At 48.4% G+C, this 22678-nt stretch overlaps 12 protein-coding genes across 12 annotated transcripts; 4 read left to right on the forward strand and 8 right to left on the reverse strand.

Moving 5' to 3' along the window:
• Positions 1 to 246: 246 nt before the first annotated feature.
• On the forward strand, positions 247 to 677 carry COCMIDRAFT_30835 (uncharacterized protein; the record flags this gene model as incomplete). Its single annotated transcript, XM_007695103.1, has 2 exons — positions 247 to 440; positions 566 to 677. Coding segments are annotated over 2 exons (306 nt in total), but the record flags the coding sequence as incomplete, so codon positions are not given.
• Positions 678 to 1046: 369 nt separating this feature from the next.
• Positions 1047 to 2282, reverse strand: COCMIDRAFT_109457 (glycoside hydrolase family 93 protein; the record flags this gene model as incomplete). The annotated part of the gene is made up of 2 exons (XM_007695104.1): positions 1047 to 1686; positions 1747 to 2282. The coding sequence occupies 2 exons, from the start codon at positions 2280 to 2282 to the stop codon at positions 1047 to 1049; spliced, it is 1176 nt and encodes a 391-aa protein (XP_007693294.1).
• Positions 2283 to 3733: 1451 nt separating this feature from the next.
• COCMIDRAFT_109460 (GMC oxidoreductase) lies at positions 3734 to 5530 on the reverse strand (the record flags this gene model as incomplete). Its single annotated transcript, XM_007695105.1, has 1 exon — positions 3734 to 5530. One exon carries the CDS (start codon positions 5528 to 5530, stop codon positions 3734 to 3736), a length of 1797 nt encoding a protein of 598 aa, XP_007693295.1.
• A 1956-nt stretch (positions 5531 to 7486) lies between these two features.
• On the forward strand, positions 7487 to 8218 carry COCMIDRAFT_30838 (uncharacterized protein; the record flags this gene model as incomplete). Its single annotated transcript, XM_007695106.1, has 1 exon — positions 7487 to 8218. The coding sequence occupies one exon, from the start codon at positions 7487 to 7489 to the stop codon at positions 8216 to 8218; it is 732 nt and encodes a 243-aa protein (XP_007693296.1).
• A 749-nt stretch (positions 8219 to 8967) lies between these two features.
• Positions 8968 to 10874, forward strand: COCMIDRAFT_9893 (glycoside hydrolase family 3 protein; the record flags this gene model as incomplete). Its single annotated transcript, XM_007695107.1, has 3 exons — positions 8968 to 9074; positions 9632 to 9894; positions 10495 to 10874. 3 exons carry the CDS (start codon positions 8968 to 8970, stop codon positions 10872 to 10874), a joined length of 750 nt encoding a protein of 249 aa, XP_007693297.1.
• A 316-nt stretch (positions 10875 to 11190) lies between these two features.
• COCMIDRAFT_109461 (uncharacterized protein) lies at positions 11191 to 12082 on the reverse strand (the record flags this gene model as incomplete). The annotated part of the gene is made up of 2 exons (XM_007695108.1): positions 11191 to 11873; positions 11929 to 12082. 2 exons carry the CDS (start codon positions 12080 to 12082, stop codon positions 11191 to 11193), a joined length of 837 nt encoding a protein of 278 aa, XP_007693298.1.
• A 1085-nt stretch (positions 12083 to 13167) lies between these two features.
• Positions 13168 to 13446, reverse strand: COCMIDRAFT_109459 (uncharacterized protein; the record flags this gene model as incomplete). Its single annotated transcript, XM_007695109.1, has 1 exon — positions 13168 to 13446. One exon carries the CDS (start codon positions 13444 to 13446, stop codon positions 13168 to 13170), a length of 279 nt encoding a protein of 92 aa, XP_007693299.1.
• A 1000-nt stretch (positions 13447 to 14446) lies between these two features.
• Positions 14447 to 15393, reverse strand: COCMIDRAFT_9894 (glycosyltransferase family 1 protein; the record flags this gene model as incomplete). The annotated part of the gene is made up of 3 exons (XM_007695110.1): positions 14447 to 14618; positions 14672 to 15000; positions 15211 to 15393. The coding sequence occupies 3 exons, from the start codon at positions 15391 to 15393 to the stop codon at positions 14447 to 14449; spliced, it is 684 nt and encodes a 227-aa protein (XP_007693300.1).
• A 1674-nt stretch (positions 15394 to 17067) lies between these two features.
• COCMIDRAFT_109471 (uncharacterized protein) lies at positions 17068 to 17433 on the reverse strand (the record flags this gene model as incomplete). Its single annotated transcript, XM_007695111.1, has 1 exon — positions 17068 to 17433. The coding sequence occupies one exon, from the start codon at positions 17431 to 17433 to the stop codon at positions 17068 to 17070; it is 366 nt and encodes a 121-aa protein (XP_007693301.1).
• Positions 17434 to 18563: 1130 nt separating this feature from the next.
• COCMIDRAFT_109454 (uncharacterized protein) lies at positions 18564 to 19139 on the reverse strand (the record flags this gene model as incomplete). Its single annotated transcript, XM_007695112.1, has 1 exon — positions 18564 to 19139. One exon carries the CDS (start codon positions 19137 to 19139, stop codon positions 18564 to 18566), a length of 576 nt encoding a protein of 191 aa, XP_007693302.1.
• Positions 19140 to 19331: 192 nt separating this feature from the next.
• COCMIDRAFT_42757 (uncharacterized protein) lies at positions 19332 to 19547 on the reverse strand (the record flags this gene model as incomplete). The annotated part of the gene is made up of 1 exon (XM_007695113.1): positions 19332 to 19547. A coding segment is annotated over one exon (216 nt), but the record flags the coding sequence as incomplete, so codon positions are not given.
• A 2172-nt stretch (positions 19548 to 21719) lies between these two features.
• Positions 21720 to 22443, forward strand: COCMIDRAFT_9896 (uncharacterized protein; the record flags this gene model as incomplete). The annotated part of the gene is made up of 3 exons (XM_007695114.1): positions 21720 to 21952; positions 22139 to 22322; positions 22414 to 22443. 3 exons carry the CDS (start codon positions 21720 to 21722, stop codon positions 22441 to 22443), a joined length of 447 nt encoding a protein of 148 aa, XP_007693304.1.
• Positions 22444 to 22678: the final 235 nt, after the last annotated feature.

A 22678-nucleotide genomic window follows, 5' to 3' on the forward strand; every position in this document is an offset into this window, starting at 1 on the left:
TAATTACTATACTAGAATTTCTTATAATAATAGCTTTTATATAGAGCTCTATAGCTTTAAGTTTATAATAGTACTATTAGGGAAAAATCCGGCGTTGGCCCGTCCGCGGCATTGGCCCGTCCGGCACCTCTACATCTAGCTTACCCACTTACGGGATCTAATATATCAATCAACTTAATCGATGCACGCTTTTGTAACTCGATGAATTTATCTTAGCTATTACGTTTTTGAACCGATTGAATTGAGCTAATCGACAAATGGATTGTACCCTGGTCTGGCCGTGGCGGTCAAATCGCGCATCGCGCTGCGCCAACTACCATAACCGCAGCTGCTAGGAATGCCTCGGCAAATGACGATGCAAATGTCCATAAAGGCAAATACGAGCCTTCTCTCTCGATCCATGCCGTCATATCGTCACGCAAAAAGCAATTTCACATCTCGTATGTCAGCCGGCCATCAGTGTCAACAGCGCCGATGTTGGCGTGAGTAAGGCGCTTACTTAGCGCGCTCCTTGGGCGTAGTTCTCATATAGTTTGCCCGAGCCGCTTCGCTAACCTCTCCATAGATTTAAAGCACCCAAGAATACCAAGAATACCAAGACCGCTATGCCACCGTTCTCCAACTCCCTCAAAGCGCGAAAAGAGCTCACTGTATTTGCTGTATATGATGGCCAATAAGCACACTAGGTAGCATGGAGCAATTGCTGATATCTAAGCTGACAAGACTCCACTAGTGGAAGCGCAGTATTGTTAATAATGCTGAATAATATCTCCATATTTATCTAGATTAATACTTCACAAATCCAAGGGTATCTAATAGGGTAAGAAGGCGGACGAAATTACTAACAGGCTGATACGAAGTAAGAGAAAATTAAAGAGTAGGGATAATTGCATGTTTCAGTAAAAGTCCTTTATACAGAGAGCAAGGGGCACATTGTGTTTCGCTGATGATGCCATATTCACACTATAACTACCTGCACTCATCACCACTCCAGCGTCTCCTACTTCTACTGTTGATACTCGTCGTACTTATCATAGTCATCATCATCACCCTTCCTGCACAGGCGCCTTCAACACTTTCTTGAGATCAAGTACTGTCGCCGAAAACGGCGTGTGAAGCCCCTTACCAAAATCATCGTATGTCTCACCACCATAGATCATCAGATGATCCGGTCTTTTTTTGAAGATCTGGATAGCACGTGAGTACACTGCTCCCGCAGGCGTCGCATGCTCTTCCCACTTGTCTAAAGCACCGCCATGCGAGTTGGTGTATACCTGCCTCCGATCTGCGTCAGATACTATAATTGTACCTTGAGGTCCACCAATAGGGCTCCAGACCACATATGGGCTAGCATTGGGCACGGTGCTGTTGTTGATGACGATGGGTCGACCGACGCTCTTGCGAAAGTCCAGAGGAGAGTCAGCCATAACATAGTATACGGGGTAGTTGGAGCCATAGGAGGAGGAGTTTCCGATTGGCAGTTCGTGTACGAGGATCCATTTCTTCAGAGGCGGGATATAATCGACAACGGTCATACCGGGACGGGCTGTGTACTGTTCATAGGCTACATCGTCAACGACAGGTCCCCAAGTCTTGAGATCGGTGGACGTTTGGTGAGCGAGCTTTTGGCCGTGCTTCGGGTCACGTTGGTCCGAGTAGTAGGCGACCAACTGGCCTTTGTACTGACTAGGGCCTCGTTAACTCGAATATCGGAAATAAATGAGGGGTGAGGGGAATATGACTTACAGCAGATACGGCTCCCAGATTGGTGTGGCTCCGTTTGTGGTGTTGGGTCTTCCGCCTTCGGCAATATGGCTTACAAATTGCCACGTTCTTGCCCGGTCTTTGCTAGCATATAGATCGATCCTTGTGCTATTAGGCCCCCAGCTATTACCGCTACCCAAGATTGTGCCAGCTGGGTAGCCTCCCATAGGCTCGGTCAATTCTGTTAAGGCAGGCTGCGCACTCATGCCAAAGCCATTAACAGTATCGCGCAAGTCAGAAACGTGCTTCCATGTAGCACCACCATCCTTAGATTCAAAGATAGGGAAAAAGTTGGGCGAGTTTCCAGATAGAGATGCAGTTGCGATAATAGTTCCATCCCGCAACTCAGTGTAGCGAGGATACGTGATACCCTCGCGGCCAGTTGTCTGGTAGATAGTGTTGTTCACGAAAAAGCCCCATGGCTTAGGGGTGCTGCTCTCGAAAACTGAAGAAGGGAAGGCAATGACGCTACCAACAAAGACAGCAGCTGTTGCCAGGGTGTATATATGGAGCCTCATAACCGCAATATCTTCTGCTGAATAGGCCCAGGTAGTAGATGACTGACGGGAGTTGATCCCAACCTATGGACAGCAACCTGTGTTTATATATCCTTGCAATATCCTCGCCTCCAAAATATCTACTATAACGTCGATCCCTACGTGCCAGGAAGCACGGTATAACGGGACACTTTCTCTCCCGGTCCCTCGAACCGTCAGCTATTGTCCTGTAGTACTAATTCCTTCAGCTAGCTAAACCCCATCCAGCCTACATCGGTAATTACTAAAGCTAGTTAGTCAGTATAATGTACCCCGCAAGCGAGCAGTCCACACGGGCGATCGGTTCACTTTTGCCAACCCCTCACCGAAACTACTACATCATAGCCTAAAACCATCACATTATAGCCTGAAACCACCACACTATAGCCTAAAAAACCAGTTGATGGGCAACGTAAGGAGAAAGAGAGACAGGTCGATCAGAAAAGTAGATTGGCTCTTTTGATTTGTGCTGCGGCTCCCCATCCTAGAAACTGCTGCACATGCGTTACTGGAGTTGTGTCTTCAGCTCTTGGTGGGTTTTCCGTATGCGGTGTACGTAACGGCGCACATCGTACTGAGCAAAGAGGCTGCCGGCGGTGGGCAGATTCTTACCGCTTTCGGCGCTTAAGGGCTTGCTCTCCTTGGAGACTTGAGTGATTCCCTCTCTGGTTGTCTATCCAGGGCAAGTCACGAATTTTATCCATCTACATGATGCGAAACTAATTGCCAAATAATTTAGTAAATCAAACGAGCCGCTGGTTTATCTGTCAAAAGCTTGACTTCATGCTTTAAAGATAGGCAGTTTCAGGGTAAGACTAAATGAACAATTCAATCTTACGATGATCAAAGAAAGCATATCGGCGACGGAGGAACTAGTTAGAAACCAGAAGGGACTAAGGCAAAGATGAAAGTTGAATGGAAGAGTATATATTTAGTAATCGGGTAATTTAGTAATAATAGAACAGGGCTTTAGCTTTCTGATCACTCTCTCTTCATCATTGACATACCATTGTCATGTGCATTCCTTTCTGACGTGACCCTGATATCTACCTCCTATTCTACTCTACTATTTTGATACCCTTCTTCCTCCGCATACAACATACCTCCTCACAATACCCTAGCCATTTTTTGGATTCAGCAGAACAGTTTCGCAAGTCATTTGCGATATCTCGTCGCAGTGTTATTTAACAATCGCCAAGCAGAAAAAGGTAATTTCCATGCTCGGATAAAAAGCGGTCATACAAGGCACAGGCCGCTATCCAATGCATCTCCCAAACTTATGATTTGCGCCCTGTACTGGTACATGTTCAGTGTCGTATATCCCTATTTTTTTTGCAGTTGTCGGATGTGAAAAACGCCAAGCTTTGCAAATTGATCGATAGTGGTAATATTGTTTTAATATACATTGGACCAACAGTGAGGGCTACTGTGACCTAGCTTGCCAAGCCTTCCTTCAATATTGCATCAGCGATTTTTCCCGCAACTGCATATACACTTGCGCTCAGATGGCCAGATATTTGCGTAGGAAATGCGCTAGCATCCACCACTCTCACGTTTCGCGTACCATACACCTTGCCCTTGGAATCGACCACTCCACCTAAATCCCGACTCATCATTGCGCAAGTACTAGCAGGATGCGAGTTGCCGCTGAGAGTCTTCTTGATCCAGGCGTCCCAACTTTGGTCCCTCCATCCTGCTCCTTGCGGTACAGTTTCAAAACCGGGGGAGACTTCGCTAATGATGTGATCGGCAAGGGGCGCAGTGGCGAAATATTCACGAATACGAATCGCGGCTGCTGCCTGGACATATGCATCAATAGGCAGCTGAAGAAATGCGGGGTCGATTTGAGGGGGTAGCATTGGGTCGGTAGCATTGATATGAATGGAGCCTCGAGAGAGAGGCAACAGATTCCAGAGCTGGGCAGCTATGTTGTTGCCTATTGGGGCCCATAAAAGCTCAGCTAGTGGGACCTTGCTATCAGAATCAAATATCAAATCGACTTGATGCTTTAGGAGTAGCTCTTGCGTCTCGACTGAAATCGTATTTGATGCATAGTCGGCAACAATGGCGGCTGCATATGCGCTCAGGTTGGCTCTGACCTCTTGGGTAATTGAATTTAATTCGTCGCCGAAGAGATCAGATGCTGTCAAGTAGGTCACAAAGGTAGGATATCCGGTCCAGTTGGTGGATGAGGAGTAAACGATGCCGTTCTGCGGCTGGTCTGGTAGATTTGATCCAACGGAATATAACGGGACAACTGTTTCAATGCCGAGGGGCCCAAGAATAGCAGGATTACCCACACCAGAGTGTTCAAGGAATGCTGGTGATCTGATGGCACCAGCTGCTACAACAACTTCCTTCCCAGCACGGATAGTTTGGGTAACATTGCCTGCAGTGATGACCTCAACACTAGATGCCAGCATTCCATCCGCAGTCTTGCCATTTCCCCAGGCAATTTTCTTTGCCGTAGTGTTGAGAAAGATGCGTAAGTTTGGCCGAGATGCGACAGGATAATAAAAGGCCCTTGCCCCATCCTGACGTGTTGGCCCAGCCTCGCTCAACGTCATGGGCCAGGTGTTGAAGCCACGCATGATGCCATTGTTTGCATCTTGATTGTAAGGAAATCCAATCGCCTCAGAAGCTTCTTTCATCAACTGAGCAAAACCTTGGCCGACAAGATATGGGGTGAAACCCACAGCAAGACCACTGCCATTTCCGTGCGCGTCAGCCTTGTACACTGCTCCCTTTTGCTTAAGTTGATCGGTAGGCTGCTGGAAATGCTCTTGTGTGAGAAAGTACTCCCACATACTATCCCAATTCCACTCCTGATTTCCCAAGTCTTGCCAAGCGTCGATCTGGTCCTTCTCTGCACGTAGATACGTCATGCCGTTAATGGCCGTGCTCCCGCCCAGCGCCTTCCCCGCCCAGTAGGGAAGTGTGTTGTTGGCCACATATCTTTGAGGCACAGTCATGTAGCCCCAGTCAGTAGAAGTTCCGATAAAAAGTCCGTACTCGGCGATAGACTTTGGAACATGTGTCACATTGGGATTGTCGTATACGGAATCACCAGCTTCAATCACCGCAACCGTGGTGTTTGGATTTGCCGACAAGCGGTTCGCAATAACAAGTCCTGCTGCACCTCCACCAACAATGACATAGTCGAAAGAATCAGGTCCACACGCAGCGGAGACCAACCGGACCAGGCTGAGAAACAGGAAGTGGCGTAACATGATAGACGAAGGTTGTTTAAGAGGTATGCCCTGGCACAGAATCCTACTCCTTATACCAGATGTATGAGGGGTTTACCGAGGAAGAAGGTGTCCTAACGCCTCTGCTTGCGGCGTCATAGTGGTAGCGTCGTAGTGCTGTCATTGGCTAGTTGCGTCATTGACAAGCTTGGCAGTGTGAGTGGTGGCCTAACTGTCTGTCGGGTCATGTTTGAACGGAACGGTATACGAAGCATGCCGCAATTATGACTAACCTTAGTGGTGGAATAGATGTGGCAGCAAAACCTTCCGATGCCGTCATGATCTGGAATAACATTCCGAGAAGCGCAAGTTGACGCGCATATGGTGGTGGATGTCTATGTACTTCTTGTACAGTACGATGCTGCTATAACAAATTCAACGCTATGCCTATTCCAGCAGGTCGACTGGAAGAGTGCGTCCAAACAAGGCGTAACCGTCGCCAAAATTGTCGTCTACGTACCCCTCCGTAAACCTGTTCAAACGTCCTTGTAGAAGCAAGAAAGGTGTGCGGAACATCGAATCTAGCCCACAGCACTCATGGCGCTCTTACGTCAATTCAGTCTAGGGACATTGTGTTGACTACTTTTGCTTTCTGACAGAGGCATCAGTCAACCTCACATCACCATCCCTCATTAACAGGACATCCATCCTTGTTGCTCAACATTGCACCTAGGTCTTACAATCATACTGCGTAAACGAGAAGAATATGTAGCTATCGAATCCGCTTAGCACACGGTTCATGTCAAAGTAACAGCCATCGTGAAAATTAGGACGGCCAACCTACACAAAATTTGTAGTTGCATCAACATATCCTACATATTTGTCGCATCACTTAAGTCTCAGGTACGCAGCATCATCATAGAAAGAAAATCCTAATGCGTACTGTTTGCCTATTAACCATCATACAGGATAAGCAGTTACATATCTAAACCAACAACTCTCTTTGCTAAAAAAAAGGCTGCTCGCCAATCTCAGACTAAAACAAACATTCTTCAACCTACTCGGCTTCACTCAACGCTATGATACCTCAGCGTCATCCTACTACAAATCTCATTGCCACTCATCTGGCAAACCAACCTTCTCATATGCTGCCTCATAGCCGCGCTGCGACTCTCAGACTCTACCAGCCGCGCGTGCATGTAATCGTGCACAATCTCCCACTACCTCACCATGGACCATAAGACGCGCTTCGACGACGCCGTGCCCATCCCAGCCTCATCAGCAAGGATTTCAACTGCAGAGCCCAACATAGTGCCTTTTTCGTGAGGGACTTTGATGCTTTGAGCTCCTTCTCCTAGCTGTAAATGTCGCTTATAACGGATATTTGCTTGGAACAGTTTTGCTCGAAGAGACCTGTTTGAGAGAGGGAAGAGGGGTGCAGCAACAGCTCGAACGTCTTAACAAGTGGATAAAGGGCATGACCGTTGTGAGCGGATCTGGGCCGATACTGCGAAGGTTGTGCATCGCCGACGCCAGGTTGGAAGCCCTGTACTTAAGCCCATAGGCGGCCTCATGATGCGGATGACGACGGCCATGGGCACCGGTACTTTGAATAATAAGGGAGCAAGCCACGCAGCTGGAGGAACGAAGCATACGCACGCGGATCCTGGCAACGGTCCGCTTTACTTACGGGGTTTGAGTTCTGCCCAGCCGCGTCCAAACAAGTACACACCGATTGATGGGGCGAGGAAAGAATGTGGACAAGCCGGTCGATTCGCCATATATATTCTATCTAGTAGCAAATACTACACCATGTATCTCCTAATGTACTAGTGTCGACCTAAGCCTTGGGAGAGCGGGCAAACTGTCCCGAGTGGCACGGTCGACACTACTGTGCAGACATTCCGCTACCATATCTGACGCACTCATATCTGCCTGTCCTTCCGTCTGTATGGCTATCTCACTCGCCCTCACCCTCTACTTCACCTATCTGCCATCATGACGCACTCGCCCAAGACGGTTCTCATCACCGGCTGCAGTGTTTGCGGCATTGGCTCAGCACTTGCCCTCGAATTCCATCGTCGTGGCCTGCATGTCTTCGCTACGACCCGCAGCTTTAACAAGATGGCCTATCTGACCAACCTTGATCGTGTTACGCTGTTGCAACTCGACATGACCTCGCAAGCGAGCATTGCCGCTGCCGCTGCTCAAGTTGACAAGACCACTGGTGGTTCCTTGTATATCCTCACCAACAACTCCGGCTCTCAGTATACCACTCCATCCATGGAAGTCAAGCTTGATGCTGCCCGCTCCATGTTCGAGGTCAATATCTTTGGTGTTGCCGCTGTCTACCAGGCCTTCGCCATGTTCATCACGACCGCCCACGGAACCATTATCAACGTCTGTTTCATATCTGCTCACGTGCAGACTCCCTCTATGGGCTTCTACAGCGCCTCCAAGACTGCCTTTGAGGTAATGAGCGAGAAGATCCGCCTAGAAATGGCCCCTCTGGGCGTCCATGTCATATCTCTCGTCCCCGGAGCCGTCGGCTCCAATATCATGACCAACGGTGCCACCCCAGAACTCCCAGATACATCACCCTTCAAACCTGCTGCGAAGGGGATGGTGACTCTAGCTAAAGATGGAGACTGTCACGCTCGCATGCTCACTGAAACATTTGCCAAAAAGGCTGTAGACGATGTGCTCAGTGATGCTGAGGGGAAGCTGTGAAGAGGATAGAAGGCCTGGATCATCTACTGGCACACCAAGCTCACGCCCTTATCGATACTGGTAAGTGGGGTCTTCATAACCGCTCTCTTCACTGTTGACTTACCATTTATAGGACAGATTAATATCCAAAGATTCTGGCTTAGATCGCCTGGCGAAGAAGTAGCCCCCTTGGTTTCTGTCCTGCTCCTTGAGTGCCTGATCCCAGTAACTGCTCTTGGGCCATTGTTTTTTCTCTTCAATAGCCATTTTACTTGGTACTATGTTAGGAATCATCTACTAGTCTAAGCAGAAGTACTTGCTATTAGTCGGCTTCAGTTCAGCTAGACTTCAGCCAGATCCATACAGCTATACCAGATACGCCATACATAAACACGCTTTACGTACGGATCTAGGAGCCGCCGGCTTTTCCAAACTGCTTCTAATTGGCCGTGGATACTTTATAGCCGGGCGTGCCAGATACACCATTGATAAACCAAATCCATACGCTCTACGCACAGGTCTGTAATGCGTTACTTCATGGCTGGGCGTACTGCATACGCTGGACTAATACCAAATCTACACGCCCCGCGTACTAGTCTAAGGGACGCTAGCTATCTTACTAATTTCATCCCTACAGCTAGTGTTGCATTACACACTCTTGTGCACCAGCACTGTATATTCAAGATGCGTTCAACCGTGTGGTTCATGACTATGCAGTTTAAAAGCCGCGCAGCACCATATTGCAAATCCATCACGACACGCCTTCCATCATGTCGTTTATCTCCGCGACTCGGATCTTGCTCGTGCTATTGTCTATCTACTCTCTTCCATATGCGCAGATCCCGGATGGCCTGCCTATCGACGATGCCAAGAGGCAGTATCTCGAGTCTTTGCCTGCAGAAAAGCTAACCAAGATCTTGGAAATCTTCTAGCAGGCTATTGACGGTCAGGTTCCTACAAGGCCGGAAGTTATTGAAGCTCAGGTACTCTATTGGAGCTACAATAAGAGTCCTCCCTTCTACCCAACCCATTAGTGGCCTTTCTTCCATCATTGCAAGTTTTTCTACTGATCAGTTGATTGACGCCAATCTATGCGAAGCGAAGGTCAGAGGGTTAGATTATTTGGCCGATGTTTATCAACAGGCATCGGCAGTCGTTGACTAGAAGACCGTTGAAGAGAAGGTTTCCATTGTCCCCGGACAAACTTCCACCATAAATGGATGCTCGGGCTAAATGCCCAGAGTTCCTCATTTTGAATTTCCTGGCATTTGAGTGAATGATAGTCCAAATGGTCTACATAACATTCCTGCTGTGAACGCCTATCCATATAGCATCACTATTTGTGCGACATGGAATAAAACTCTTGCCCTTGAATGTGGCTAAACGGTACGGCATCGAGTTCAATCCCAGACCAGTGCTAATCTTGACATCTAGCATCGTCGCTCCCTTGATAAAACTTGCGAAATTTGAACGTGGTCCCGAACTTCCAGCAGACGTTTCTAAGAAACATCAGGTCTTGAGCGCAATAAATCCTCCGTCTTGGAGCAACATCTTTCAGGGTGCTACCGAAGGGGTCGTTTTGGTGAAGAACTACAACCACACGCTACCTTGGGAAAAGCCAAAGATGCCTACTCTTTACGGATACGATGCTCATATCTCTTTCAAAAATATTCCTGAAGTTCCTAACACGAAATACAGTATGAGATGTCAGAATGTCAACGTTACCGATGAAGAAATGCAAGGCTTGTTCATCGGCGTTGGAGACCTGCCTTGGGCCGCGTAATCTGGCACGCTTCTCATTGGAGGCGGTAGCGCCTCTGCCGTGCCTGCTTACATCTCTCCACTCTTCGCGGCTTTCTCGAAAAGGGCGCTTGAGGATAATGCCTTTTGATTCTGGGGGTTTGAATTACAGGACCCTGTCTATGCAAACGCCAGTCCTGACGCTTGTAATGGGCTTATCAATGAATTTGCCGCAGAGGGGTAGGGTATATCCACGCTTGCTGACCCTTGGTCGGATAATGTGGTGATCAATGTTGCCTCTAAGTTCCCTAACGTAGGTTCAAATGTTTAAACTCGTTATAATAAGTTGGAATGTAGCTAATCAGCATCCAGACTGTTGTACCTATATGGTCAGGATTCAGGCAGCGCACTCGTCTAAATTGTGTACGGTGACCAGGCTCCCTTCGGCTATCTCTCTTACACTGTCGCTAAGAGCGGATCTGAATATGGCGACCTCCTCTCTCCCATACGCACCGACAGTACCTCGAACTATTACACATCCGCTAATCTGACGGAAGGCATTTACACTGACTCTCGTCACTTCGATGCCCACAACATCACGCTTCGTTTTGAGTTTGTCTTCGGCCTTACGTACACCACTTTTGAATATGCCGGTCTCAACATCGCTCTCGCTGATTTGGACGCAGATGCCTCTGCTCTCCCACCATCTGCGCCAGTTGTTCAAGGCGGCATCGAGTCTCTTTGGGATGCGCTGGTCGTTGTTAAAGCCGAGATCACTAATACAGGTTTCACATCTGCACCTGAAGTTGCTCATCTATATCTTGTTACTCCAGGCGCACCTGCGAAGCAGTTACCCAGATCCGAGAAGGTGCCGTTGGAGGCAAGCGAGAGCACGACTGTCTACTTTGACCTTACAAGAAGAGGTTTTAGTATATGAGATACTGCGAACAGAGCTTGGTACTATAAGGAAGAAGGTATATGATTTATATTAGGGCGAGTAGTCGAGACATAAGACCAAGTGGGAGCTTGATCATCTGGGTTTGAAGAGAGGAAACGAATGCGACATCAGCATTTTTGTTGCATGATGTTGAAACAGCTGGCTTTTGAAATAGAGGAGAAACAATTTGATGTATGCTCTTCTATCCATCACCCTAATTCTTTATACTTCATAATCGGTACAACTCTAGTTCTGGCACAACCCTATGCATGGATTCCTATTCTGTACTTTCTACAGCTTTGTTTCCATCTTGGTGTCATGCGCTCCTGGCATACAAGTCAATGCAACTTTCGTTATCCGCTAATCTCTCCGAGAGGCTTGAGCCAAAGACGTCAGCAGCGTGCACAAAATGAAACATGACTTGCACCCCAAACATTGGCGCTGTGTCCAACGCGTACATATACACCTCATGACTAGCAAGATAACCATCATGCCCTTGACCGAATTCGATAACCCGGAATATGCAACGTAAGATAATGATGACTGCCGCACACAGTAGCATCTTAAGTAACGCGACCCAGGAATGTTTTCCATGCTGTGGAATGGTGAAAAAAACGGGGGAACTGCGCATCCGCTTCCAGAAAACAAGCGAGATGATTAGAAAGAAAGCGAAGAAAAAGAGTTGAATGAAGAGGCCAATCAGCATGATCGTTTGGCCTGTCTTAGCCATACCTTCTGACGCCATCATGCCACCACCGCCAGCTTGTAATAGAAAGGCGAGCACATCGCCACAGACAAATATCTTTGTCACACGTGTCGGTCTTATGATAGAAGCTTCTGGAGCCCTAACAAAGATGACAAGACGGCCATAAATCATGTAGATTGTTGCCGCGTAGAGAGAGGGAGGAAGAATGATGAAGAGCGATTGACCGATATAAGGGCCTATATCTGCCGGCGACTTCGCGGAGATATATCGGAAAACATAGCCAACAGTCATCACTAAGGTTTGTTAACAAACGATTATAAAAACAGAAACTATTCAACCCTGACGTACTGAAGGAGCCCACTGTGAGAGCGCTATAAAACCATGCCTTCTTTCGCAACAACTGCACGAGATGGTAGATAGCACTGACGCCGAATGCGCCTGCAGCAATGATTGCGCCCGCGAGGCTGGGCTCGTAAAGATATATTCCATTTTGCCCAGCCATTTGATTTGCAGTCACTATTTGACAGACCTTCTTCGGTGTTCTGAGCGGAGAAGAAGCAGGGAAAGTTGAGCGGCTTGAGATGGTTGAAAAGCGGTAGGAACGATGGGTTGTAGAATGAAGAGGTGTAGGACCTTGAGGGAATTAGGTGAAGCGTCTTGTTGGTTACTGTGTACTGTCTGTCCAGGTAGATATAATGCGATCACAATCCAGCTTGCTTGGATTTACCAAGGACTCAGCCTCCACAGTGTGTTTTGAGATCAGGCATCTCCGAAGGCACAGACCCGTAACGCGGCTAGACACGCTCGGCTTGGATGGTTTGATGTGGAAATTGGGATTGGAAAGCATTACGCTATACGAGCCATGACACATCCCATGTTGTGATTGTGATTGTGTATGGAGACCTGGGCCTGAGCGAAGACCGATTTTGGTCCAACAAATGGGCAGGAAGGCGTATTCGGGTAGTAATGCGTATTCGGTTATCTAGGGATTTGATCATTACTCTGGCTCCTCGGACCCACAATTTGAGCGTATTGCGTATGTCCAAGCCCCAATATGAACCTTGTCAGGAGTACATCGTTTCATTATGAGGGAACTGCGCCTCTCTTTTATACCTTGGGAAAGATAGGAGCATGTCAAGCCACCTTGAGGGCCCGCTTTGCGAAACGCCACAATTCTATCCACTCATTTCAGGTCTGCGCAAATCAGACAGAATGAATCATTTTCCCGGTCATGAATGGCTTACGGGTGTACCATCCAATATACCAATAGCCATTCGGATTGAACAGAGCTTTGGCGCAATTTACCGAAAAATGGAAGCAGTCAGGCTCGGTAGGTGCATCCTATCTACAAAAGACCTTCGAAAGTTAGGCTCGTACATCGTGCAGTCATTGCTCTAGTTCATCACTCCCACTCACCTTGTTACGTATATCTGCATCATATTCGGCTGCACTGCACGAATAATCGCATATTCGAAGAGATTAGTAGAGTCTAAAAAGTGTACAACCCAGAGAGAAAGCACTTGCATGCATATGTTTCATATTGAACTAACCTCCAAAGCGGAATCTGTTGATCTTCATTGCTGCAGCTTACAGAACGATGAACATGAGGCGTAATATCCTGTTTTCTCCTCTAGCATGAAACGTACTAAAGGTGTAATAGATTGAATCAAAACCTATCTGATCTCGTTTTGCATAGTAGCTGTGGCGTGACACCGAGGGTCTGGATAAGGTGGTATCCTGACACATAGTGAGAGATATTGGTTCATAAGACGTGGTTGAGGGGCATGTACAAGATTCTACCTTTGAAATAGAACCCTGCGATTGGGAGCAATTGTTTGCAATAGCTACCGCATTGGGCTTCCGCATGAAGTAGACAGCAAGCAACCATAACCAAATGGATATTGAGATAGATCTTAGTCTCCCGTAACTTCTCACCTCTCAATCACTTCAACTCACTGAATTTTCTTAAAACCTCTGCTTCCTCCGCTACATTTGGCTGATGCGCATCATTCAAAAGGCGTCATGTGCTACTTGAGCTTTTAAGATAGCTGCTTATGTTGCTGAAGTTAATGCGCCAATGAGAGATTAGTAGATAGCAAGGTCAGGATAGGCAAAGAGACCAAATATAGCTAAAAGCCTCGAGTGTTAGCAATATAGTGCAAAAAGTAAGAAATTTCCTAGTGGATGTCATGTGAACACATAAGAAAGATCGCTTACTACTCCCTAGCTTCACTACTGAGCCTATCACTGCTTTTTTTAATCCAGCTACTAGCCCTAGGCCACCGTCTTTTGTTAAACCCACGGCCGGCTGTTTGAACAAACAATATATCGGATCCGCAAAACCATTTTGCAAAATTCTTACTGGCCTGTTTGCTCCCAGTCTTTTAATCTGAGATCAGTCTCTTCTTCCGGACCTTTTCGTCATACACTGTAGTACTTATACCCTTTGACAGGAGCCGAGGCGAGGGTGCCAAAGCCGTGGCCGAAGCGGACGACGCTAGCAAGGACGGAGGAAGAGGTTGCTGTCAGGGGATTTCAACGTTCCGTTTCAAAATAGGAGAGGTTGAGGTGTTTTCGTATTATTTTTAAGGTTGGTTCACTGAGAGAAATTATTATCGTTGAACAAGATGTTGTGAAGTAGAGATAAAGGGGATGTCTTACAAGTTGAGCTTGGTCAAGTCTAACAGTTTGTGCTTACTTAAGACCGTGACTGCTTTAGAGAATAATCTAAGGCCCTTGGTAGCTATCTTCCATTGTCCCTTGAGTGTCTTTGCATCGTACATCTATACCCTGCTTTCGGTCGGAAACAGGCTGCATGCGACATTTGCCTGGGGTTGATTGGTGTGAAATGATCCTACAGTACATCTCACAACCTTCCCGCATCGCATATTGCTGCGATATCCTTTGCTGAGCGCTCTATATTTGGATCGAGCAAAGTTTCAATGATAACTGTGAAGCTTTTCTCGGTGAGAGATGCATGAGGAACTGGGCGAGGCCCAGTGTCTGCAGCGGCTACCACGTCGTCCCAAAACGGCTGACTGGAAACGAGTGTCAGCAGAGATTAGCTTCATTTTCAAAGAGATTTACTCACTCTTCAAGAAATTGGATAATGGAAGTTGGACACGCGTTCAGAAGTCCGCAGGCCATTATTCCTGCACCGCCATGATGCGCACTCCAGAGACGCGCTTGAATAACAATATTGGACACGTTGTTAGCTTGTATGGATTTTGAACTCGGCCTTAGCATTACCATGAGAACAGTCCCCAGTGAACAGCACATTCTCATACGGATCAGCATTGATAGGAAAGATTTGAGATCTGACTCGCGTACAAAATTCTTGACGACGTCATGAGTCGCAATGCGTATCCTGTGACAGTAAGGCTTGAGTTCAGTACCCAAGGCTTCGAAGGCATTGAAGAGCTGAATAACCCGTGTACAGGCTCACAAGCTTTTGGGTACAACACAGAGAGTTCAGGGCAGTGAACATACCTCGAATTTTAACGATGTGTATCATGATATTGAGTGGAGGAACTTAGGTCCTCTTGTGATCATCAACGGAGTATTGGGTATTAGTGTTGGGCGATGAACTATTCTTCTGAGTCCTTTCATACAGAAAACTGTCCAATGTACCAGCGTCTTGCGTACCAAAAGTGAAGTCGATACGGTAGTGGTCTTCAATGTGAGAATGGGCCACCCAAACAAATGGTGCAGAATGAGAAAAGCCTTTGCGGTGGCTGAAGTTCGAAGATTTTTGCCTGCAAGTCCGAGGTCGGCCTCCTCGTCCTTTTTGGACGTTGGGTCCAAATGATGCATGATGATGTTGCAGGGTAGAAAGACAGGTCCTCATGCTTTTGCTATGAGTTCTTGGCGGTAATATGATTCTTAAGGCCGTTACTCAACCTGGCTTTCAACGCATTAGCCTGATCAAAATTTGCGCACGGAAGGGAAAGTAATATCACTTCATGATCAATCCAAGTCACATAGCACCAATTGTGGGTACGCCAAATACGTACCCGCAATACGCATACGAATACGGAATACGCATCCCTAACACGCATTCCCCTTGTTTCACAATTTTCACGTGGCAGATCCGTGTTTGGACCCATAGTTAGCTAGGCTGCATAAGGCTAGCTTATCAGGCTATTTTAGGTTCGCCGAGCTTCCCGGAGAGTTCATCTCCTGTTCTTGCCACAAGTCTCCTTGGCAACTCGATCCAGGCGTCCCAATAACTTCCTGAAGTATCCTTCACAGCTGTCACGATATTTCCCCCTCAGCCTTCCATCCACTAATATCTCTCGAGCCGAACAGACAGCCCTTCAAATTGAGCAAACAAAATCAGCGCAGCTAGGTGACGCTGCTGCAAGCGCAAGGAAAAATCATCTGGCGCGAGACTAAGCCAAATAAACGGACCACTCCAATTACTGTGGTATCCCCAATGAGGATGTGAAGCAACTTCTGGAAAGACATGCTCAGAAATATTTTGAAACAGAGTAGTACAAGCCTAGTACTTGCGCAGCAGGTACAAAAACTCGCTATACATGTGTGCGGCAGGGCTGTTCGCCCATATCGACTCGAGAGATTGCAGCTCCGCGTTGTAGGGTACACTGACGGCATCCGGGTCAAGCTCATTCCAGTTTCAGATCCTTAGTAATGAATTTAGCGGGCAGACGCTAACGTCTTTGCGAATCTGCTGTAGCAATCCACTTACGCCTCGTATCAATGGGATCCAGTCCTCACCGAGGATACGCGAGCGATGATCGGCTTAGGACTAGTTTGCATCGCCATGATACATATTTCCGAAAGTGATGAAAACGTATCAAATATTTATGGAGGCGCTCGCAAAGGAAGCGTCACTGTTCTCTTTATTTATTTTGCGAAGTTTGGCTTGGAAGTCGCGAAGGGCTCTGTTATGATGTTGGGCAGCTGTTGCGATCAGGTTATGTTTCTTTGTTTGGTCGAGGTACGCTAGATGTAGCGCTGTTGAGGCTGAATATATCATGCATAACGTATGGATGTTGAGCTCCAATGTGTACCATGACGATTTGCCAGATATAATCAACACCTGGGGTATTGACCATTGTAAGACCGGTGACGAGAGACTGGTCATGGAGCAGAATGAGATCGTCCATGGTGAAGGAATCCGGATCTCTACCATCGTTAGAGGTTTGAGGCGATATCGTGGCGAATGTGTGTAAAGTACTGCAATCTGACAGCCCAGGTGAACATGCGCTAGTAGTCGGCGGATGAGGCGTAACTTGGAGGGATAGAGTAGCAGGCATGGGTGCTTTCGAGAAACGTGGAGATACGTAGCGCGCACCTCTCCGCATGTAGTACCCACAGCCACTCTTTTCCTCATCGCACTGTGCCATCCATCAGACAACCTGGTTCCAAATCTATCTTCAAGCTGAACGCGCCTTGATCTTCCTGCGCTTACACTGCAGACATCCGTTACACGATTTGGTATGTGACCGTCGTTTTCTAAGCAGTTTAAGATCCATTATGTTGATGCGGAGGAGCCAAACCAGGATGCGGAGCCGGTGATAGGTACGGCTTCGATGCACAAGAACACTTTGGGCACAATACGATATCGATATCTCTGACAACGTCACATGTGTGTGAGGTATATGGTAAGACAAGATACGTCAGTGCCAAAGACACACAGGGACTTTGCTGCGGTCTTGAATATGTACGATCAGGAGCGCCGTAGATGCGCCATGTATCTCGAACAACAGCACGATAGGGTATCTCTTCGGGTTTTCTGTGCAGAGGAGCTTCACAGGGCCGGCCTTCGTGAGATGATACCCCCGCAAAGGACCATGTATATTGAATCAGCCGTTCCCCGCATCCCTGCATGCGGCAGGCCACCACCACAGGGGTATGAGCACTCGATTCAAATACACTTCAAAGCCGTTTTGCCACAAGGCTTCTGCTTTGAACAGTGCTATAATATCGATGATGTGTACAACAGGTGGAGGAGCTTGGATGATGGGACCTTGACCCTTAATTCGAGAAGGAGCGGATGATATGCAGGCCCTTGATTCAAGAATGCTACGAGTGGAGATTAATTCACTGTGGTTTCGGAGGTGCACAATTGGAAAGCCTGGTTAGACATTACTCATATTGTTGTGGATGAGTTCTTGGAAAGCGTTGTGAACGAATACTACCATTTCCATAAAACATGTTACGATGGCAATCAGATATGCAGATACGGAGCAAAAGGGAGAAGTTCACATTGTATGGAAAACCAGCTTTTGGGGAGGCTATCAGTTCGTGTTAATATTGACAGCATGGATTTGCAGCGCGAATTTATAGCAAAAATACACTTAGCATCGGAGGATGAAGGGAGGCCTTAAATGGAAAGCTAACTTACCATCCCCAGGCCTTCCATCTCACATGCTTCTAATATACAAAAAGCGTTAGTTCTACAAGTCTCTCCTCTTGACTCTCAGTGCAGCTCCGCTGATGCTTGCGCAACTGCCTCTCTCCTTGCTAGGTGATGCTCTGAAGCCACAACCTTAGTCTGCTCGTCCTTCTCAAGTGACGTGGCAACGCATACAAGGCCAGTAAAAAACCTTTCTCGCTTCTCCCTTCGTTGCCCTCGACACCGACCAGGAAGCGCGACTGCAACCGTATGAAACAAAAAGCGTCAACCTACCGGAATCAAGGGCTGTGGAAAGATGCCGAAGAGCTAGAAGTGCAAGAAATAGTGGCGAGCAAGTGATATCTTCGGTAATGCGGGAGCAAAATAATATCACGATACGATCACATAGCCAATGACTCCCTTTGCCAAACGTTGACCAGAAAGAGAAAAATCACGGTGCTTCGACAACTTATCTCATCAGACGCTCTTTCCCAATCTCGACTATATTATTGACAGGACTGTCAATGTGGATCGTTATGATTCGATATAGTTTCATGAATATGGTAGGTCGCCCCAAGTATGTCCAGATATGTCTGGATGTCGGGGCAGATCCGATCTGCGCTCAGGGCTGAGAAGAAGGTGACGTGCCTACGACCAGACAACCTCCTTGCGTGTTCATCTCGGCACCCGCATCTAACAGCATCTGGGCTATCTGTTCGAGTCCCCTAGCTGAAGCAACCCGCAGTGCGTTGCCGCACTCTCCGCCCTGTGCGTTGACGTTGGCGCCTTTATCAAGTAGCATCTTGACTATTTGCTCATGGCCCCTTTCTGATGCTGCATACAGTGCGTTGCCATACATACCGCCTTGCGCATTAACGTTCGCGCCTTCAAGCAGCATCTCAACTATCTTTATACGCCCCTCTGTAGAAGCTGCTTGCAGCCCGTTGCCGTAAGGACCTCCCTGCGCGTTGATCTCGGCACCTTCGTCTAGCAGTATCTTAACCACCTGCTTTTGCCCCCCTGCTGCAGAAGCTGCCTGCAGCGCGTTGCCATAGAATCCGCCTTGCGAATTAACATAAGCGCCTTGTTCAAGCAGCATCTCAACTATTTGCACATGCGCTTCTGAAGAAGCTGCCTGTAGGGCAGTGCCATCGCGTCCGCCTGGCACGTTAACGTCAGCGCCTCTGTCAAGCAGCATCTTGACTACTTGCTGGTGTCCTTCCGAACAGGCGGCTTGTAGCGCGTTGGCGTATGCACCCTTGGCCATGTAAAAGTTGACATCGGCTCCTTCGTTGAAGAGACGATCGACGATGCTTTTGTGACCTGCCGCGGCTGCTAATACAAGGGCTTCCCCCAATCGCCTCGTCGAAGGGTCTACCCACGCTCTTTTTTCTAGCAGCTTGCACAAGGTGCGTTCTTTCCCATGCTCAGCTGCCCACAGTAGCGCAGTGCTGTTGGAATGTCGTATATTGTGGTCGTAGAGGTATGGGTTGGTAAGGTGGTAGAGGAGACGATTGGCTCGCGCAAATGCGTTGAGATCGCTCTCTGCGTGTAGGTGTTCGGCTATAGCGTAGAGAAGCTCGCGAGGTAAGTTGGTTAGTGACATGATGGAGGCTTCTCTTTGCTACAAGACAGAGTACCTGCATCCTGCTCAATTTGAGTAAGTGGTGTAGTTTGCTTGATATAATGCTGTACGCGGGTACAAAGCGACTAGGATACTAGGGCTAAATAGTGGTACTAACAAAAGCAGACGGCACGGTCAGCCGAGACGGCTGTAGACAACATGCCTGACTCAGGACAAACCACCATCGACAACATCGCAAGCGTGGCAGAGTGAGCTACCACCATTCTCCACCGCGTGGGAATCCGTCTCGCCTGGATGGGTGGGTAAGAGAACCGGACAAGGAGAAGTGGTTGAACTTATCGCAAGTCTGAAAGAAACAATAGTACAGCGAAGTAGCATAATTGAGAGTATGAGAAACGGCACCGCAGCAATCAAAGAGGAATAGCAATACCTCAACGATTAGAATGCCGAGCTCTGAGCAACGATCGGCTCCCTCCGAGCGCAGCTTAACAATGTTTTAATAACGCCTCCATCAACACAGACATAGGCCTCGATTATGGCCAGTGGAGGCATGGCCAGCGGAGTCACGACCGGCTTTCAAACGACGCGTTGGCGAACAATGAGCGACGGGAATAAAGACAAGGGGTACAGCCGGCAACTCGTGATCGATGTTAGCTGCGTGGGGAGAAGCAGCGGCAAAGAAAGTCACTGACACGGAAGCTGCCAAACAAGCCATTCAGCTGGGCATCAACAACATCAAGAGGTTGAATGGCTGGAGCCGCACATCCCAGGTGGGAGACTCGTTGGACCCAAGTGGTACCCAGTCAACGGAGACTGGGTCGAGGCTTCGCTTGCAGTGGACGCTGAGAGCGGCAAAGTAAGCAAGTCGATCATGGAGCGTTTTGGAGCGGAGAGCGGGGTAGAAGCTGTGGACGATGAGATGGCTCGGATGACCAAGGCCAGGCGGGCAGCATGCATCGGTAGTCATTAAGATGGCAACCAAAAAAGATGCATGAAGACTGTTGAAGTAGGACAGCATAACGTTTGGTGGAAGCGGGACTATCGTATCGCCGTTCGAAGAGCGACGCACACCAGTCGCTTGTTTCCCGTGTAAGTAGGAGGTTTGGCCACCGACCCGAGACATGTGACATGTGTGGACAAAAGGGCCATCTTCAATGTGAGACAACTAACCTACGCCGTGTAAACTGCCAGCGCGAACACCGGGCATCGGATCGAAATTGCCCAGCATTGTGGAAAGAGAAGGAGAGAATCGTTGCTATTCGGCATCATACATGGCCTGACGTTCCAGCCCTCTGCCGAACTTCTGCTTTGGACGTCGCCTTATCCGCAACCGCTGCTGCTGTACCCCACAAGAGGCGGACATGGATCGAAGCAGCTATGTAAGGCAGAGGCTCCATGTAGGTGGACACGCTGCCACCTCTGGAATATATATCATCTTGAATATATACAAAGCAGTACTTGCTAGGGCAGTCGTACCCACACTGGATGCTCAAGTGACAACGGCTGTGCACAAAACATGAGTCACCGCTTATGCGAGTGGCGGAGACGTGTACGTAGGTGCGAATAGACACGGTGCTGGAAGTCAAGCCATACGCATGCGCGCCGTGGGCAGCGCGGCCTGAGGCGGTGATCTGTGAAGACGAAAAGCAGGCGCAAGCCATGGCCGAGGACTGCCAGCCGGGGCGGATGAACTTATACGTGGACGCATCGGTGCGCAACGGCAGGGCAGGCAGGTATCGGGGTATATGCCAGACTGCCACGAGTGCACGTCTCGAAGACGGTAGCAAACTCCGAGCAAGCGGATGCACATCTCACAGAGCTACTTGCCATCAATGAAGCAGCCGATTGGTCATGGAGTCCGTCGTACATAGCGCTCGATAGCGATAGCCATGGCCGCCTCATACCGGCATCGAGCATTCGCATCTTCTCCGACTCGCAGTCAGCGCTGCTCTTGGTTAAGAGCTCGAGAGCCATGGCAAGTCGTCATCTGGTGAACATTGGACCACAACACATCAAGCTCGTTCGGCGTATGCTGCGGTATCTCAAGGGCACGAGGAGTTTCCGACTCACATGCATACGTCACCTTCAGATGCTGGAAAGATTTACAGGCCCAGACTGGGCCGGTTGTCATGACACGCGACGATCGGCTGTGACCTGAACCCTCACTATCAACCCGTAATCCGTTCACTCACGATGAGTGCCGAAAATTCGGCTCTGACTTCGCCATCTTCGGTCTCGAGTACTTCCAGACGACATTCTATATTTTCTGTTTCCTCAACTGCCGACCGCGATAAACCTCTCCTAGCAGGCGCACCGACATCCTACCGCTTCGAAATACGGCCCACTCCACACGCCGGCCGCGCCGTCTTTGCTGTACAGGACATGCTCAAGAACGCACTGCTGTGGCGCTTAGATGACCCCACCTTGTTAGTCCTCCTACGAAAGTACCAGCTGGGATGACGAAGGTGTGGGAAGATGTCACTGCTCGGGCAGGCTTGATACATATTGTGAGGGAAAGCAGACACGGTCCAAATTACAAAACGGCATAATAAAGCACTGCAAAAGGCACTGCTTCAGCCCGTCCCACCAGGCTTCATAATTATCTGCGTCAGCGGCATCCTCTGGCGTTACCACAATTCGTACGACTGGGAAAAGCTTCTCGCTCTCGCTCTCGCCTCAGACAGCACGCCCTACCACAATGCCGACGACCTCAGCGCCTTCACACGCACTTATCTACATCTCCTTGCCATTCTCCCGCCGCTTCTCCTCCCCCTTGTCACAGCAGAAATTGAAGATGTAGGTCAAAGGGTTTGTGACTACACTGAAGAGACATAGCAGCAATGAAGGAAGATGCTTGGCACATGCCATTCCGCTAACCCAGAATAAGGCTACGATTAGGATTCAAGTAGATCCATGAGTCTTTGGGAGTCGAAAGCTCTGGATTTGCTCTAGGCTACGCGTGAAGCTGATTGACAGCGCCAAGCTCAACAGGTCTGGCTATTGGTTACAGCTTACTACTGTAGGTGGTCAGTGCGTGCAACAGTTCATGTTACAAGTAACAAGAAGGATTCTCTCCTTAACAAATAACGAGATGGCTAAAGGCCTATAGACGTCTACGTAAAGATCACGTAATATAGTATCTCGCTAAGATA

The sequence above is a fragment of the Bipolaris oryzae genome (genome assembly GCF_000523455.1).
Source record: "Bipolaris oryzae ATCC 44560 unplaced genomic scaffold scaffold_271, whole genome shotgun sequence".
NCBI lineage: Eukaryota > Fungi > Ascomycota > Dothideomycetes > Pleosporales > Pleosporaceae > Bipolaris > Bipolaris oryzae.